The sequence below is a fragment of the Cynocephalus volans genome, chromosome 1 (assembly GCF_027409185.1).
Source record: "Cynocephalus volans isolate mCynVol1 chromosome 1, mCynVol1.pri, whole genome shotgun sequence".
Classification (NCBI taxonomy): Eukaryota; Metazoa; Chordata; class Mammalia; order Dermoptera; family Cynocephalidae; genus Cynocephalus; species Cynocephalus volans.
Window position 1 is genome coordinate 253,198,042 of NC_084460.1, and position 19,091 is coordinate 253,217,132.

General features: G+C 38.2%; 1 protein-coding gene across 1 annotated transcript in view; it reads left to right on the forward strand.

Annotated features, from left to right (window-relative positions):
- The first annotated feature begins 12,240 nt into the window (after positions 1-12,240).
- The window catches only part of FAM171B (family with sequence similarity 171 member B), a 63,014-nt gene continuing 56,163 nt past the window's right edge, over positions 12,241-19,091 (forward strand). The window contains exon 1 of the mRNA XM_063087243.1: positions 12,241-12,454. Coding sequence (XP_062943313.1) covers positions 12,241-12,454 — 214 coding nt within the window. The remainder of the gene's footprint in view (positions 12,455-19,091) is intronic.

Consider the following 19,091-nt stretch of genomic DNA (forward strand, 5'->3'; position numbering starts at 1 on the left):
AAGAGAGGTAATGTGGGCTTAAACCAGGACAGTAACAATGGGAATGGAAAGGAGGAGACAAGTTTAGGACATATGTATAATATAGAATTCATAGGTTTCTAGTTTGGGTGATTGGCTGGATTGAGAATTGACACAGGAGATATGGGCAAAGGAATGGAGATTTTGGGAAGAGCAAAGAGATTGGGGGTGGGGGAAGCAGTACATTAAGTTTGAGGTACGTATGGCACATCCAAATGGAAATTTTCAGCAAATTCTTCTAAACATAAGTCTTGATATTCAGGAGAAAGATCAAAGCTAGAGAAACAAATTCAGAATTGTAATATAGGAATTAGTGAAAGCAATCATCTTGAATGAGGATGTTCAGGAGAAACGTGTAAGGTAAGGATGCGAGAAGAAGGCAGCACACGGAATTTTAACATTTAAAAGGAGGATAGGATGGCAAGGAGTTTCTGGGAAGATTGGCTATGCAGGCCAAAGGAAAACCAAGAGAGTACATGACACAAGCACAATAAGGAGACCAGGTAAAATGATTGGAGAAGAGGAGGCTATCAGTGACCTTACAAAGAGCAGTTGCAGGGTGTGGCTTGACTTGGCTTAGAAATGAAGAGAAAGGGCTGAAGTTTGAGGAGAAAGCAGAGGTGGAAAGTTTACTTAACAGATGGAAAAGAATTGAGCAGTTTTATATATTGAGAGGCAAAAAACATTTTAAAAGAATATGTAGACTAGGAAAGAAGGAAAAATTGAGGAAAGTAGATCTAGAAAAGCCCCAGTCTTTCCATTTAAACCTCGCAGGATCTGTGCCTTAGGAATAAATACATTCTAAGATTAATTAATTTACCATAGGACTAAAGGTAAAACCAAATCATAACCACCCTAACAAAGCATAAAACCAAGCTTTCCCAAGTTTAATGTGATCCACCTGTAATTTAACTGTCTACTACTAAAGGCTGTTATTTTCAGAGGAAGAAAACACAACCTAGAGATTCTGCAATGTAACATCCACAATGTCTAGTGTGTGCATATGTACGTAAGTGGGAAAAAGGAGGAAAATGTTAACAAAATGTAACCCACAGTTTTGAGAAAAATCAGTCAATAGAAACAGACCCACAAGCAATTTAGCAGATATGACTTTAAATAACTATGATTAACATGTTATAGTGTCTATCGGAAAACAGGAATATTTTTGGTTTTTTTATTTGTTTAAAATTTTCCTTTTTTTAAAAAATGACTAAGATCATAGGAAATATGTTCTCTGACCACAATAACAGAAGGAAATTTAGCAAACTTACAAATGTGTGGAAATTAAACAACACTCTCCTAAATAAACAATAGGTAAAAAGAAAAATCACAGGGAAATTAGAGAGTACATTGAGATAAAAATCAAAGCACAACATAGCAAAATGTATATGATGCAGGGCTCATGTAGTGCTTAGAGGAAAATTTATACTTGTAAGCACCTATATTAAAAAATTTTTTAATCTCAAATCAGTAATATAAACTTCTACCTTAAGAAAATAGAAAAAGTAGAGCAAACTAAACCAAAAGCAAATATAAGTAGGAAATAACAAACATTACAACAGGAATATGTAAAATAGGGAATTAAAAAACAACAGAGAAAACCAACAAAATCAAAAGTTCAGTCTTTAAAAAGATCAACAAAATTTGTGAACCTTTATCTAGACTGACTAAGAAAAAAGAGAGAAGACCAAAATTAATAAAGTCAGAAATAAAGTAGGTGCATTATTACATTGTCACTATGGCTTCTTGCGGTGGTAAGATTCAGTTTCTTTCTCTTTCTTGTTTGCATTTTTGTTCTACCAGTGGGTTTCATTCTTTCTTGTGTATTTGTGGTAGTGATTATTGTTTTTCAGGTTCCAGATGCAGGACTTCCTTGATGATTTCTTGTAGGGCTGGTCATGTGGTGGTGAATTCTTGCAGCTTTTGTTTGTCTGGAAAATACACTATGAAGGAAATGGTTAATGGACTTCTGTGGTCAGCACCCAAGGACGTGTTCACTTGGTGAACTCACAAACGAGTTAACCAACAAATGTCAAGGATTGCAAACAATCCTTGAGAACGCTTGAAGTTGTGAGAACACTTTCTTGGGATGTTCCCAGGAGGCGCATTATAGATAACCAAGTGCTTAAGAAGGGAGGTGACGGCCTTCTGCTCTTGAGAAAAGTATAACAGAATTTATGCATTAATGCTTATCTCGCATGCACAAGCTTGCTAAATGTAATAAAAGCTGTAACAGCGGCTGGGTCGGTGCTACTTGCCTGAGAGAGCAGTAGCCCCCGCTCTTCACCTGCATCTCGTCTGCTGTGTCTTCCTTGGCGTCTCTGATCATTTTAATCAACAACACTGTTTCTCCCTCATTTCTTGCTGGGTATAGTATTCTTGGCTGGCAGATTTTTTTCTTTTAATATTTTGAATATATCACCCCATTTTCTTTGGGCCTGTAGAGTTTCCACTGTTAGTCTGATAGAGGCTCCCTTATAGGTGACTTGACGCTTTTCTCTTGCTTCTTTTAAGATTCTCTCTTTCTCATTGAGTTTTGTCAGTTTGACTGTAATGTATCTTGGAGAGGATCTCTTGGGGTTGAATGTATTTGGAGATCTTTGAGCCTCCTGGATCTGAAAGACCATGTTTCTCCCTATACCTGGTAAGTTTTCCCTTATTATTTTGTTGAATAGGTTTTTCATTACTTTTCCTTTCTACTTCCCTTCTGGAACACCCATGATTCAAATATTTGTGCACTTGAGGATATCTGCTAACTCTCTTAGATTTTCTTAATTTTTTAACCTTTTTTCCATTTTTTTTTTTTTTTTTGTCTGCCTGGTTATTTCAAAAAGACTATCTTCGGGATCGGACATTCTATCATCTGCTTGTTCTAGCTTGCTGCTTAAGCTCTTGGTTGTGATTTTTATTTCATTGAGTGAATCTTTCAGTTCCATGAGTTTTTTAAGGTATTAATCTCTGTAAATTTCCTCTTTCATATTCTGGATTTTTTTTTTTCTCATTTCATTATGTTGTCTGAGTCTTCTTGTATTTCAGTGAGTTTCCTTAAGATTGTTGCTCCAAATTCCTTTTCAGTCATTTCAAGGGTTTCCTGCTCTATAGGGTCTGGTATTTGAGAATTACTGTTTCTTTTGGTAGCATCATATTTTCTTGAGTTTTTAGTATTTCTAATATTTCTACATTGATTTCTGGTTATCTGGTAGAGCAGTTGCTTCTTCTGTTACTCTGGAGTGGGCTTTGAGGAGAGAGATATCCTCTTCTTTTTGTAGTTTCCACTAGTGACTCTCCTTGTGTCAATGCAGTCAAGTGCCTGGTGGGCTGCCTGCATGGTGGCTGTGGCTGCTGCTGTGGCATTGAGCAGCTTTTTTGGCAGCTGTGGCTGTTGCAGTGGCTGTGGTGGGCTACTCGTGCAAAAGTGGTGTTTTTGGCATGCTCTCTTGCCTGCTTTCAGGTGGGAGGTACTGCCCTCAGCCTCTGCCTAGAACCATGGCCATGCTCTCTTGCCTGCTTCAAGGTGGAGGGGGCCGTGGCCTTCAGCTCCTCTCCTAAGACCCCAGGCATGCTCTCTTTCCTGCTTCTGGGCAGAGGTGTCTCAAAAACAGGAGTATTATGGGTGAAGAGGTGCATTTCAGGAGAGATTTGGAAACTAATAAAAGATACCCAAAATATCTGAAATATCTGAATCTGCAGCTGCAGTATTATAGTGTTTCAATGACAAAGCCGAGAATTTGCTTTACACACCATACAGAAATAATTTCTTCTCATTTCTAATTCTCCAAATCCAGCTCGTCACTCTTCCTACTCCATATCCTCTCCTGGATCCATGCAGTTTGGGTCACTAAATACACTTCATTACTTTGTCACGCCTTGGACAATGAATTAGTTTGAAATTGATGCTAAGTTCCTTTAAGGTACTTTGGACTCTAAAGTCCAAAGTTTGTGTTAGGTAACATGTTCACAGGTTCAATAAATTAGGTCGTGGACATCTTTGAAGAGCATTATTATGTCTACCACAGTCTGGCCCCCAAATATTCACATCAGTCTCACATGCAAGATACATGCAACTCATCCTAAATTTCCCAATAGTCTGAAATCATTACACATTCCATTTAAAGTTCAAAATCCCAGCTAAATCTCATCAGCTCAAATGTTCCAAATCTCATCATCTAAACCTAAATTAGTATGAGTGTAGCATGGGATTGATCCATCTTGGGGTACAATTCTTGTCTGTGTTTGAACCTAAACTATATGTGAAACTAAAGAAATAAATTGTCTAAAAATAAAGAGAAAATAGAAGGAAAAAAGTAATTTTAAGGTCTATGAATAATTCTCTATGGCTCATGGCCTTGTACTCTGTCATCCCTTTTTTTTTTTTTTTTTTTTTTTAATGAATTGCAGCACATGTCTGCAGCTGAATAGTGTATCAGACTTTTCCTGCCAGTAAAATTTTATGAGTCCAACATCATTCTTTCATTCTAATTCTTTTCATCCCTTTCTGACTAAGCTGGAAGTGTTTCTGCAAATATAAAACTCACAAGAACCTTGCGATTCTCCTGTGTATGTCATGGGGATTCACCCATGACAAGAGGATCCTCCATAGATCTTTCCTAAACAATATCATCTCTATTTTTAGCTTCTGTCGAAATGTCTGAGGGGATCTATGAGTCACATGCTTAGTCTCTTGAAAGAAAATTTTCTGAGCTATTAACGAAAGTTTGTATAGCCTCAGTGTTTTTTTCTAGAGCAACCTTTGTTGATAGTGAGTCTCTTAACATCTTTTGCAGTATGGATATGTTGAGAATTTCCCAAACCATAGAGTTTTGCTTCCTTCCTTCCCTCTTTCCTTCTTTCCTTTCTTTTTTCCTGAAAAACAGCTTTATTGAGCTATAATTCACATACTGTACAATTCAACTATTTAAAATGTGCAATTGAATGGTACTTAGTCTATTCACAAATATGTGCAACCATCACTTCAGACAATTTTAGAACATTTTCAACACCACAAGGAGAAACTCTATATCCTTTATCTATCATCCCTCTATTCTGCCTTCCCCTTGCCCCCGGTCCTGAGGAACCACTGATCTACTTTCTGTCTCTATAAATTTGCCTATTCTGGGTGTTTAATGTAAATAGCATCATTTCATATGTGGTCTTTTGTGACTGGTTGCTTTCACATAGCATAATTTTTTTAAGGCCCATAGGCCCATGCATGGGTAGCATGTATCAGTATTTTTTCATTCATTTTTTTTGGCTGAATCATAGTCCATTGTAAGGATATATCACATTTTGTTTGTCCATTTCTCTGTTACTGGTCATTTGGGTTGTTTTCACCTTTTGGCTGTTGTGAATATTGTTGCTATGAATAAGTGTACAAGTTTTTATTGAGCACATATTTTCAGTTCTTTTAGATATATACATACGAGTAGAATTGTTGGTTCATTTGGTAATTCTATGTTTAACTTTTTGAGGAATTGTCAGACTGTTTTTCACAGCATATGCACCCGTGTATATTCCCACCAACAATCCATGAGGGTTCCCATTTCTCCACATACTTAGTGAGTGTAAAGTTGTACTTCATTCTGGTTGATTTCCATTTCCCTTAAGACTGGTGATGTTGAGCATCTTTTCATGTACTTGTTGGCCATTTGTATATCTTCTTTGGAGAAATGATTATTCAAGTCCATTTTCCTTTTAAAAAATTGTGTTGTCTTTTTATTGTTGAGTTATAAGAGTTCTTTATATATTCTGGCTACTAGACCCTTATCATATATATGATTTGCAAATATTTTCCCACATTTCATGGGTTGTCTTTTCACTTGCTTGATAGTGTCCTTTATTGTATAAAAGTTTTAATTCTGATGAAATCCAATTTGTCTATTTATTGTCTTTTGTTGCATATGCTTTTGGTGTGATGTCTAAGAAACCACTGCTGAATCCAAGGTCATGAAAATTTACTCCTATGTTTCTTCTAAGATTTTTATAATTTTAGTTCTTACATTTATGTTTTTGATCCAATTTGAGCTAGTTTTTGTAAATGGTTTGAAGGAAGGGTCCAACTTTATTCCTTTGCCTATTGCTTTTCAGTTGTCTCAGCAGAATTTGCTGAAAAGACTGTTTTCTCCTTAAATGGTTTGGTACCTTGTCTAAAATTAGTTGACCATAGACAAATGGGTATATTTCTGAACTATTTGTCATTGATCTATAGGTCTGTTCTTAAGCTAGTACCACATTGTCTTGATTACCATTATTGTAGTAAGTTTTGAAGTTAAGTAGTATGAGTTCTCATACTTCATTCTTACTTTTTGAGATTGTTTTGGGTATTCAGGGGCCATTCAATTCCATATGAATTTTAGAATCGGATTGTCAGTTTCTACAAAGAAGTCAGCTAGGATACTGCTAAGCATTGTGTTGATTCCCTAGGTCAATTTGGGGAGTCTTGCCATCTTAACACTATTAGGTTTTCTAATCCATGAACATGGAATGTTTTCCCATTAATATAATCTTTTTTAATTTCTCTAAACAATGTTTTAGAGTTTTCAGAGTATAAATTTTACACTTCCTTTGTTAAATTGATTCCTGGGTATTTTATTCTTTTAGAAGCTATTGTAAATGGAATAGTTTTTTTAATTTTATTTTTGGATTGTTCACTTTAAGTATATGAAAATACAATTAATTTTGTGATTAGATTTGGCTTACCTGGATAATCATTTCATCTCAAGGTTCTTACAGTTAATAACATCTGCAAAATGCTTCTTGCTGTGTAAGGTAAGATATTCACAGGTTCTGGATTAGGACATGAACATCTTTGAGGGGCCATTATTCTACCTACCACAGATCATCTTTTGTGATTAACAAGTTCACCCAGAGAGTTCTTCCCACAGGAGGTAGGGGATGAGTCTGTATAGTCAAATCTGTTGGTGCTTTTGCCTGATCCATCATTTTGCAGTGGAATTTGGAACCTTTCCACCAGAAATGGTTATGTCTTAATTTTTGGTACCATTCCTATTTTTGCCCAGAATTATTTGGGTTCCTTATGATTTCTTCTGCCCAACATGCACATTCCCAGCTGTAGTCATACTTTCTTCTTGTTTCAACTCTCATACTGGAAACATGTGTCCTTTCAGTAGACTATTGTTTTAGTCCGTTTTGTGTTGCTGTAACAGAAATACCTGAGACTGGGTAATTTATAAAGGAAAGAGGTTTATTTGGCTTACGATTCTGCGACAGCTGCATCTGGCACGGGCCTCAGGCTGCTTCTACTCATAGCAGAAAGTGGCAGGCAGCCAGCGGGTACAAGCTGATCACATGGCAAGAGGAAGCAAGAGAAAAGAACCAAGAGACAGAGAGGGGGTGCCAGGGTCCTTTAAACAATCAGGTCTCGTGGGAACTAATAGAGCAAGAACTCACTCACTACCCCTCCTCCCCCAGAGGGAGCATTAATCCATTCATGAGGTATCCGCCCCCATGACTCAATCAGTTCCCAACACTGCCACATTGGAGATCAAATTTCCACATGATTTTTGGACGGGACAACACATCCAAACTCCATCAACTTTTAGTACCATATTTTTTGCAGTTGTGTGCTTATTTGTTAGTGATTTTGCTGTGTAAAATGGTCCCCAAGCATAGTGCTAAAGTGATGCCCAGTGTTCCTAAGCACGAAAAGGCTGTAATGTGCCTTATAGAGAAAATACACGTATTAGATAAACTTTGTCCAGGTACGAGTTATAGTGCTGTTGGCCATGAGTTTAATTTTAGTGCACCAATAATATACCATAAACAAGGTGTCTTTAAACACAAACACACTTAAAACAAGGTTATATATTGATCAATTTGCAAAAATCTTATGACTTGAGGTCCATGGGAAACTCACTCTGTATTTCCCCTAGGAGCAATAGTTCATTATTTGCTAATTCATAGTTTGTGGTGACTTTATAAAATGTAACTACTGAGGAAAATGAGCATTGACTGTATATAACATGAAATTTTATACACATATATAAACAAAACAGAACAACTATATATAACTTCAATAAAAGAAATAATACTTGACATTTACTGAAGAGTTCCTATGGTCAGAGACTAATATTTTAAATGTTTCCTCATTTTGTTACCTGTTTCAGGTTCTATTATAAGGAAACTGAGGCCTAGAATCTTATGTAAATCACGTAGCTCATGAGCAGTAGATACCATGGCAGTCTGATTCCAGAGTCCTCCACTCTTAACCAGTTCTACCTCTTAAAATTGATTTATTGATTTAATCAACCACATAATCAGTCAAACAATCAGTGACAGGCATTGTGGTAGGAACTGGAGACACAGCTGTGGACAAGATCGTCTGGGACTTTTTGAAGCCATTAATGAGGATACAGTCAAACAAATACCCATTTGAAATCATAGGGTAATGAGGCAATATATGGAGTCCTTTGCAAGCTGGCAGCAGGAGCACCTAATCAAAGCTAAGGACGTCAGGAAATGTATCCTAGAGGAAGTAATAGCTAAACTAAACCCTTCAGGCTCTACAGAAGCTTATCAGTTAAACAGATGAGGGAGTAGAGTTCCAGGCAGAGCAAATCGCATATGTAAATGTTTAGGGGCAACCCAAATAAGTCTGGTCCAAAGGAATAGAAGAAATCCACCCCCACGCCCCCTACCCCCACCTTTCTCTCTCATTTTCTCTCTCTGTATGTGTGTTTTTATGCAAAAAATATTGAAAGATGAGCTTGGCTGGTTAGGGCACAGATTGTAAAGGGTTTTGTAAATTATATTAAGGATTTTTGCTAAGAGCAACCGGGAGGTAGCTGTAGGTCTTAAGCAGGGAAGAAATACATAATATGTGTATAGCATTGCACTTTTCTTGGGTTCTTGTAGTATTTTTGTAAAAATGAAGAATTCATAACATTAATGGTTTTATTGTATTAAGCATGAATATTATCCTGGATTATGCACCTGAAATAACTTTCTGGATTAACTGGCCTTTTTCATTCCTTTGTAAAACACGTAAACTGACATTTAAGGCACTTGAAGTTAGCAGGATACGTCCTCCTGGATGTCCGCCTCTTTTCATCCCCACCACTTTGTTTGTGTGCCAAAAGTCAGTTACGTTTGTTTACAAACTTTTTTTTTTTTTGGCCAGCTCTGCCTGTTATAGGAAATGGATGAAATATGAGTTTGAAAGAATTGTATTATTTCTATGAAAACAAAGTCTGATACTAAATGTGTGAGAAAATTGTGAAAGTTTGGGAAAAAATGGAACATGGAAGAACTTGACACAAATTGCTTGTCAAGGGTCTTTAAGTACTCTTTCCATTTAAACTAACACTGCAAATCACAGGGGTGCGGGGTGACACATTATAATTGTGGTTTATGACCACAGACCCTAAGATGTGGTTAGAAACTCAAAGAAAAATTCTTGGCCCTACACCAAAAGATTGGTGAATGAATATACATTTACTTATTTTAAGGTAAAATAAGTGGTTTAAGATATAGTTAAGATATATTGATTTTTATGTCTCTCAACCAACTTTTTCGATTCACCAATGACTAGCCCCAATTGCATCAAATAATATGGCTTTTGTATATCGCACAGAAATTAAGCATGAACTGTGAGAGTTCATGGAGACTTTAAAAAACCAGCTAAATGCTCTTTATTGACAAAACTTATCCCTTTAAACAGTCCATAGTGTTCAGAGATTTGAGGTCCACTCTCTACTGAGGGCCATGATTCAGTGGCTTTGCCTCCAGAAGGTCTGCTTCTAACCACCACAAAGCGGGATGACAGAAATCCTGGCCGTATTCCTTTCCTTTTGATCTACTAGTCAGGTTTTTGGAGCCATTTCCATTTTCTCCTTTCTTCTCTCCAGGAGCAGAGGTAACTTGGAAGAGAATGCAACAAAAACAACTTGATGAGACTAATAAAGGCTTGCTGCATTCAGTGCAGGAGTCCCCTCCCCGCAATAGCTCCTGCTCACCCAGGCGAGGCAAAGCCGCAATGGAACAATGGTGTTCATTATGATGGGTCTCATTTTGGCATCTGTTTTCCAAATAATTATGTGGCCCATGTAATTAATTTTTGTGTAAAAATCACTAAGAAAGCAATACAAGTACAAGCTCATGGTAGAAGTTTCAATCAGTGCAGAAAGGTAAAGTCACATGCTTTTAGCGTGGCCTTGGGCAGGACAGGGAGCCTCTCTGATGGTCAATGTTTCCATTTGCTAAATAGGATGAGAGCTAATTTGTAGAGCTGTTCTGAGGATATAATGAGATAATGTATGTAAAATGCCTATTATTATTATTTTACTTTATGGTTATGTAGGCACTATTTTCATGGCCTTGACCAAAAAAATAATTGTTACTATTGAGAAGTGTGTTGTTTTCCAGCAAGTTGGAAATGTTGGGAGGGACGCTCATGAGCACGGTGAGGGTAGAAATGGACACTGTTCAATCAGCCAAATCAGCTCAATCACCTACAGTGGTAAATGGGATGATGTCACAGCCAGATGACATTTACATTATACTATCAGATGTCCCACAGGTCCTCCAAATACAAAGAGACTACAGTTGAAAAAGTAGGAAAAGAAGGCCCATCATTCTAGCCCTATTCTGCAGTCTGTATCAAAAGTTGTTCTTGATAACGGCATAAGTAGACACCCAAGATCTCAATCTGGCAACTTGGGTATCAGACTATACACACATATATTCTCCCTCTCCTCCCAATCAGCATCTCTGTTGATTCTAGCCCTACATACTGAGTCATACACTCCTTTCCTCTCCTTTTCAGTCTCACAGGAGTTTGGTATCTTCTCATGGGTGTTTGAAAACACCTTTAAACCGTTCTCTTCTCTCTCAGTCTATGCCCCTCTAATCCATCTTCCATACTAACAGCAAAATGATCCTTCTAAAACACGCGACTGGTAGTTAGTCTCTTCCCTGATTAATTTCTTTCATAATCACCTGCAGTGCAAATTTCAATATTTAACACAGCATTCAAGGTTATTACAGGAGTTAACATATGTAAAGTGGTTGAACAGTGCCTAGCACACAGTAAGTACTACGGAAGTGCTTGCTATTACTATTTTTTTAATGACCTGGTCTCTGGTCTCTTTTTCAACCGAAAACACTGTCACTTCTCTGTTAGAACCATTCTCACATTTTTCCAAGCACACTGTGCTATTACACACCTTTGGGCTTCACACACACACACACACACATGCACACGTACGCAGTCCTTTTTAGAGGACCTGGTTGCTACTATCTGTGTGTGGAACTCTTATTCTTTCTTATACCCCATTACCCCCAGTGTTTGATAGACCCCTCCCATACACCAGATATTTAATTTCTTCCACTTCTGTGCGACCTGTGTACATTGTAATGCTTCTCCAGTTGAAGAGGCACCATATAAACCACCACACTGCATATAATTTGTTTATATGTTCCTCTCCCCGACAGGTGGTGAGCTCCTAGAATGCAGGGATTGTATTTTACATATTCCAAACACCTGACCAAATGCTGGCACACAGTAAGCACCTAGTAAGTATTAAGATTTTTTTTTTGAACAAATGAAAAGTGTGGACGACAGTAAGACAAAATGTAATTAAAAATATTGTATTTTATGACATAGAAAGAAAAAGGCAGAAAAAGGAAATTTAGTCAAAATCCGCAGAGCAACTACTTAACTTCCAGTTAAGCAATGATGGCCGTGATGCAGCAAAGCCTATTTGGTTGGGAGACCCTGGCTCTTTGATCCGTTGGTGCCACATTAAGTATCATATGAGGGTAATCAAGGTGCCAACTTCTCTTCTACTCTCCGGTCAGGTGTGTGTGGGGGGGAATTTTATTCCACTTCCTGCAAAATTTCCCTGTGCCTCGGTAAGGACTGCAACGTCTAAAGGTCCACCAGCCCCCAGAAAAGCTCTCCCTTAGTGTTCACCCTGCGCGGCCGCCACCGAGCACGCATCCCTGGCACCCGCGTCCTCCGAGTAGCGGGGCGCGGGACGCTGGTACCGGCTGGCCCCTCCCGGCGCGTCACGTGCGCGCGGATGCACGCTCCCCTCCCCCTCGGCCGAGCTAGTCGCCTCCTCCTCCCAGTGAGGGTGTGCGAGGCAGACGGCGCGAGGGGGAGCGAGCGAGCGAGCGAGCGGGCGCTGCCGGAGTCCGCCGCCGTGGCTCCTGCCGCCGCCCCGAGCCCCGCAATATGCCGCCGCGGCCCTCCGGCTCTCGGCCATGGCGAGGCTCTGCCGGCGCGTCCCTTGCACCCTGCTTCTCGGCCTGGCCGCGGTGCTGCTGAAGGCGCGGCTCGTCCCCGCGGCCGCCAGAGCCGAGCTTAGCCGCTCCGACCTCAGTCTCATCCAGCAGCAGCAGCAGCAGAAGCAGCGGGAGGAGGCTGAGGAGGAGAGACTAGAGGGGCCTGGAGCATCCTCCACCTTAGCCGTTCCAGGTAGGTCCCCGCAGCCCGGCCCTGCCTCTTCATCTCGGCCGGCGATCTTATTTGGCTTCGCTGGTTTCCTCGCCCCTTCTTTAGCCTCAGCCCTTTCCTACCCATCCCCAACCCTCACGATCTGCCCAGCATTTGGGCTCTTGCTCTGGTGTCGGGAAATTGCCCTTTGGGTGATAAGCTTTCTGGGAAGCGCCGAGCACTGCAGTGGGTTGAAGAGGGGTCGGGTGGGGTTGGGGTGGGCGACTGCCTGAATGATCTTTTCCTTCTCCCTCCCTTTTTCCTGAATTCTTCCCCCAGCCCTGGGAATGACAGTGTACACACACACACACACACACACACACACACACACACACACACACACACACACACACACACACACACACACACACACACACACACACACACACACTCTCTCTCTCTCTCTCTCTCTCTCTCTCTCTCTCTCAAATCCCTTTAGCATTTTGTTCTCTATCCTTTTCTCTCCTAGAGACAGAGAAGTCTTGCCATAGACACCCACTCATCTTTTTTTTTTAATACCATTTCTCCCCGTATGCTGTATTTAAATTTAGACATGGAGAAAGAAATCTTGATTTATTTCGTTATTTATTTCTATCTCTTCTTATCCCAGGAAGGGTTTAAGGCAGTTTGCAAAGAATGTCTGCTGTACAATCAGGTGAAGCAAAACAAAATGAAATAGGAATTTGTAATTGAAGGAAAGGGAAAAGGAGAGGGAGACAGGAAAGATAAAGTCTGGAGTGATTTAGTACACCAAAAGCCTGCTCCCAGAGAGGGAAATCTCCTTGTTAGTAGAACTTAAACGAGGTAGATTCTTGACACTCTTGGGTGAAGGTGAAGAAAAACTGCTGTAGTTTATGTGGTTGTAACCGTCCCCTCCCCCTTCTTTAAAGCTCCACCGGTAAACAAAAAGCTGGATTATCCTTTGAAATAGTCTCTCCCTACCCCCCAACCCAGTTCCCTTCCGTGCTGTAGATGCTGCCTGCTGTTTGGAAAGGAAAAAAACAAAAAACAACAAAAAAACTCATCAGTTTTCTGACAAGTGGGCTTAGGCTTTGCAAAACCAAAGCCAATTATATTATAATGTTTGTTTTTGTTTTAAAATCCTGCCTAGTAATATTATACAAGATGCTGAAAATGAGTTAAAGAGTGGAATCAGCATCTTATTTTGTATTGCTTGCTCATCATCAAGAGCAGTACTTAGGCATGCCAGCTGCAATTCATGACACAGCCAAGATGATTTAATTTATTAGAATGCTCGGAGCATAGGATGAAATCACCAAAGTGTGCAGGAAAGCATGTGTTTGTGACACCCTGTTAAGCCAATTAATAGCACTCAAGTGTGCCTAAAGGTCCTGAAAGGTATGCAGTGTGCGGTGGTTTTCCTGCCCAGCTTTTAATAACTGAAAGTGATAACAGCATGGTTTGGGCGAGGCTGCTGTTATTCATGCTATTCACTAAACTTAAGAAAATTGGAGATAGAAGAGTGATTGAGTGTCTTCATTACAAAGAGAGATTTCATAAATTAACTATGAAATAGAAGTCTGGGAAAGTGTTGATGCGTTTTATGGTTTGCAATATATTTTTATTTTGATCTACCTTTCAGGAATATTTGTTAATTGGATTTTGACTACTACAATGTACATATGTTGTGATGAGCATTATGAAAAACTTCAATAATATTGAAGTATCTAGCATGCAAATTAAAATATTTGTTTTCTGATATTTGTGAGAGAATGTTTTGGAAAAGATGATTGTTTAGAAAACTAGCAGTTTTTGTCTTATTTATCTATTAGATTAACCGAGATAAAGGAACCACTATCTAATAGATCAAACTAGAGCCTGAAAAATAGAATGATTCTTGCTTCTTTCTCAAAAACTTTAACCTCCCAAGCAAGTGGCAAACAAGACAGCAATTCAGTAAACTGCTGTTTTAGTTATTGGAATATCTAGTTGTAAACGAAACACAGCCTGTAACCAAATGAAGTTAAAATATTCTTCTGAATGCATTGTGATCTCTACATTGAACTGGTCGTCTTGGTTGTTTCCTGCAGTCTATTCTCTTCACACAGCTAGTGATCTTTTTAAAAATATTAAGTAGGATCATTTCTGCTCACAGTCCCACAGTGGCTTCCCATTTGTCTCACACTAGATGCCCAGATCCTGAAAACGGCCTACAAAGGTCTAAATCCTTTGTTTCTCCCTCTCTTCTCCTACAGCTCTTACCCTAACTCACTCCATGCTAGCCACACTGGCTCTCTATTTCTTCAGATTGCAAGTGGGCTGAGGTGACAGGCCTTTGCACTTGCTAATTTCTCTGTTTGGAATTCTGGAACTTCAAATTTTTTGTGTTTGCTTGAATGTCACCGTAACTGGGAGGCCTTTCCTGACCAGCTGTATTAAATAGTAATCTGCCCACCCTTTTGCTCTTACCCTGATTTATTCTCCTCGATGGCACTATTATTCTCAGCCCCTCTTATAAGCCTCTCTCCCCTTACTAGAATGTAAGCTCTATGAGGGCATGAACTTTGTTGTTCACAGCTATATTTCTAGTACCTAGAAGAGCACCTGGTACCTGTAGACATTCAGCCATTTGTTGGATGGATGGATGAATGAATGAATGAATGAATGAATATGGTGGCATCAAGGATCACTTTCAATTTCTGAGTATTTTCTTTTCAATATCTTGTGAAATTCTTCATTGAAATTTAGCAGTGGATGTATAAAAATGTTATGTAGGAAGATTTGTAAGTAGAGGTTATAAAGTATGCAAATTTTTGATCTTTAATTTTAGCTAATTTCAGTGTTTATCTTATGCTGATTATAGAAAACTGATTGATACTAATACTTAAACCCACTTATTAGGTTCTGTAAAGAAGATTCTTTACCCGAGAGTACTGAAAATCCTCTTCTGACCTAGGAGGGTATTAACATATCATACCTTTAAGTGGCTGTGATTGAACCTGAGTTTATTCTTTGCCTCTACATGGTATTTCCGATTCTTTGGACAAAGCGTGTGAAAAATTACAGAACTTTTCTCAGGAAAAATTTATAAAACTACTAAGACACATTTAGTGGATGGTACGTGACTGAGCCTTACTAGCCCATAGAAGAGAAATTGACCATTGACCTTGGTTAGTAGTCTCTGGATTTTATTATTCTGAAAATTTATGTCTCTTTATATTGCTGAGAAATAAGAAAATGAGGTTAAAGAAACCTTGAACATGAGATTTTTTTAAAAGTATATTTCCATTTTTCATTTACTTACAATAAGATCATCTTCAGAGAGTAGTGAGAATAAAGAAAGACTAAGATTGGGATCTGTCAAATCAGTTGTTTTCTACAGTGTATGTGGCAGCTCTGATTTCTCCATCTGTTCCAGTATTTGCTAGAAATAAATATTTGAGGGGCCCGAGAAGAATTAATATGGGGGCTGGTGGTAGCTGAGATAACCATATCATTCACTCTGATGGCCCATTAGTTGGAGGCATGCTGAGGGTGGGGGTGAAGGGAGCTGGAGAAAATAATGAGCTCCATTTAACATTCTCCATGTGAAGCACAGACACAGAGGATTTCCATGGATCTTTAGAAATGTCTTTTGCATACAGAGAAAGCTTCTTATATTTTTATGGTATGAAAATTTTTGATTGTATATTTCAGTGGTGTATATTTTTAGACTTTTTAATTTTGGAAAATGTCAAGTATATAGAAAGTAGAGAGAATAGTGTAATAAAAGCCTACACCCATCACCCAGCTTCAACAGTGATCAAAGTTCTGACATTGTTTTACCCACACCTCTACCTATTTCCACTACATGGGATTTTTTTTTAATAGGTCTTTTTTTGAGGTAAAATGTACATACTGGAAATATATAAACCTTAACTGTATCCTTTTCACAAGTGGATACACCCACACAGGCATCACCCCATCAAGATACAGAACATTTACGTCTCTCTAGAAAGTTCTTTCATGCCCCTTTCCCAGACAGTCCCTGCCCTTCACCTGGAGATACCCACTGTTCTGATTGTTTTCATCATATATTAATTTTGCATTTTTTAAAACTTCACAAAATAGAATTGCACAGCATGTACTCTTTTGTGTCCAGCTTTTTTAGTTTAGTGTAGTTTCCAAGCATTCATGTTGTAGCTGGTTCTGTAGTTTATTCCTTTTTACTGCTGAGTAATATTCTTTTGTATGAATTACCACAATTCAGTTTATCACTTCTTTTGTTGATGGGTCTTTAGGTTGTTTCCAGTTTTAGCTATTGTGACTGAAAGTGCTACATTCTTGTACAAATCTTTGTGTGGACATGTTTTTATATCTCTTGAATAAAAGCCGAGGAGTGGAATTGCTAGGCCAAGTGATACACCTTTTGAAGTTAAAAAAAAAACTTTCCCCCATATTCTACATAGTTGGAACCTATCTTGCTTAATAAAATTAGTAATTAAAAATTATGAAATTTTATGTAGAGAATTACTATATACTTTTTTATTAAATTAACTTGATTTAACATCTTTTTTATTTATATAAAAATGTTTTTAAATGTCTTTAAATGCTTTTAATTTAAGGTGTACAACATGATGTTTTCATATACTTAGAAATAGTGAAATAGTTACTATAGTCAAGCAAATTAAAATATCCATCCTCTCATAAAAAAAGGGTATAATTACTCTCCTTTTTTTTTTTTTGTGGCAAGAGCACCAAAAATCTACTCTCTTAGCAAATTTCCATTATTCAATACAATATTTATAACTGTAGTCTTCGTGTTTTACCTTAGATCTCTAGGTTTATTCATCCTACATGTCTGCAGCTTTGTGCCCCTTGTCCTCCCTCTCACCGTTTCCTGCCACACCTGGTAACCACTGTTTTATTCCTTATTTAAATCTCCCATCTATGGAAGCATTTATTTACTTTTTTCTGTGAAAGGAATTTGAAAATCAGTAGGAAAAGTGGGATTAGGAATTGACCATTCTGTCTAAAAGTACTCATGCTTTAAAGGCTATATTCCCAGATGGGGTAATTATGATTTCTTTCCAGGATTTTAATAACCAAAGGGAGCTGTTTCTTGGTGTTGATTACACGTTGAAAAACATGCGGTTGTGTTGAATTTGAGTCTAGTTTGTTTTAGTGGTGCTTTTGCAGTGTCCTAATGTGACTCAATAGAAAATGGACCAAATATTTTTCTGAAACAAAACTCTTCCCCCAAGTCTATAAATATTGAACTTGATTCTCTTTCAATGTTCTGTCTAAGTAGGTTAGCTGCAGTATTGTTGTCATTCATTTATTTGGCTTAGTGTAATGTTTCTTAATTTCCTTTTGTCCAAATTGCCTTAGCTAGGAAGAAGATATAATATTTTCCATCTGCTATTGGTAAAAAGTGTGCTTTGGAATACTGACCTGGAAGATTCTAAAGCTATGGAAGCTATATGTTGTAGTGAAGTATGAGTTTAAGAAAACAGCTTCTGTTTGCTTTGAAGATGCTATTTCGAGATGATTCTTAATTGGCCTTTTGTGTAAGCATAATCTGCATGTCCAAGACATATCAGATTCTTCTTTTAATTCTTTTTCTTCTATGACTGTCCATGTCTTAAGGGCTAGGGCGTATTTTTAAATACTTGTTGATGATGTCTGTGAATATGAAGGCCAGTACACTTGGGTCTTAAAAGAGTAATTGATTCTGAGTGCCATTTCATGTAGGGCAGGGGGTGTCAAGGAAATGGTAATCACTTTCCATCATTACTAACATGTCAAATATGCCTCAGTGACCTAGTGAACCAAGACTGTAAAATGCCTTAGTAATGCATTACAAATCTTAATGTGGAAGTTCTCCATGTTAAAGTTCTATGTCTTGTACAGAAGTTAAGACTTAAAATTAATTTCATTTATATCTGAGTAAGATTTCAATTTCTATTTAATGTGCGTTTTTTTCCTCAAGCAGATTTCTAGATCATGATAAGTTAGGGAGTAATTTAAAATTTAAGTAAATATTTGCCGGTATCATCAGTTATCGTGCTTAGTTCAGTTTTGTTCCTGTTCAGTAAAGAAATATTATTTATAAACAATGTATTTTTAATTCATTTGTTAGCTCTGCTGAAATTTAGAACACTTATTTGGCTAAGCCAATAGCAATGCATATCTGTGGATCTAAATGCTAGCCGGGTTTTAATTGACTGTTCAAAGCTGGTAGAAATGTCCAGCCTGTATTCAGAGCTCACACTGTGAGGTCCATTGGCTTATAACTGGGGTACGTGTTCCAGGAACATTATACAATTCATGTCCTTTGGTCTTTCTAAAATAAAATCAGTGTTCATGGTTTTATTCCCATCTACCTACTCCTTTGCTCTTTCATAATAGGAATGTTATAAATCAGGATGAGTCGATAGATGATTTGTTTTTTTCTAATGGATTGACTGTAACCAGAAGTAGAATAAAGACTGCAGAGGTCCTGGAGTCTTTTGTGACTCACTGGAACTTGTGACCCATCCTACCCTTCTCTGCTCCTCCCCTATGTTTTGGGAAAGAGAAATTAAGCTGTCAAAGTATGGCTCAGTATAGTTAAATGGATTATGTTTCTTCAAAACTTTAAACATGCTGCTATTCTTTCACATTTGCATGAGTTGGG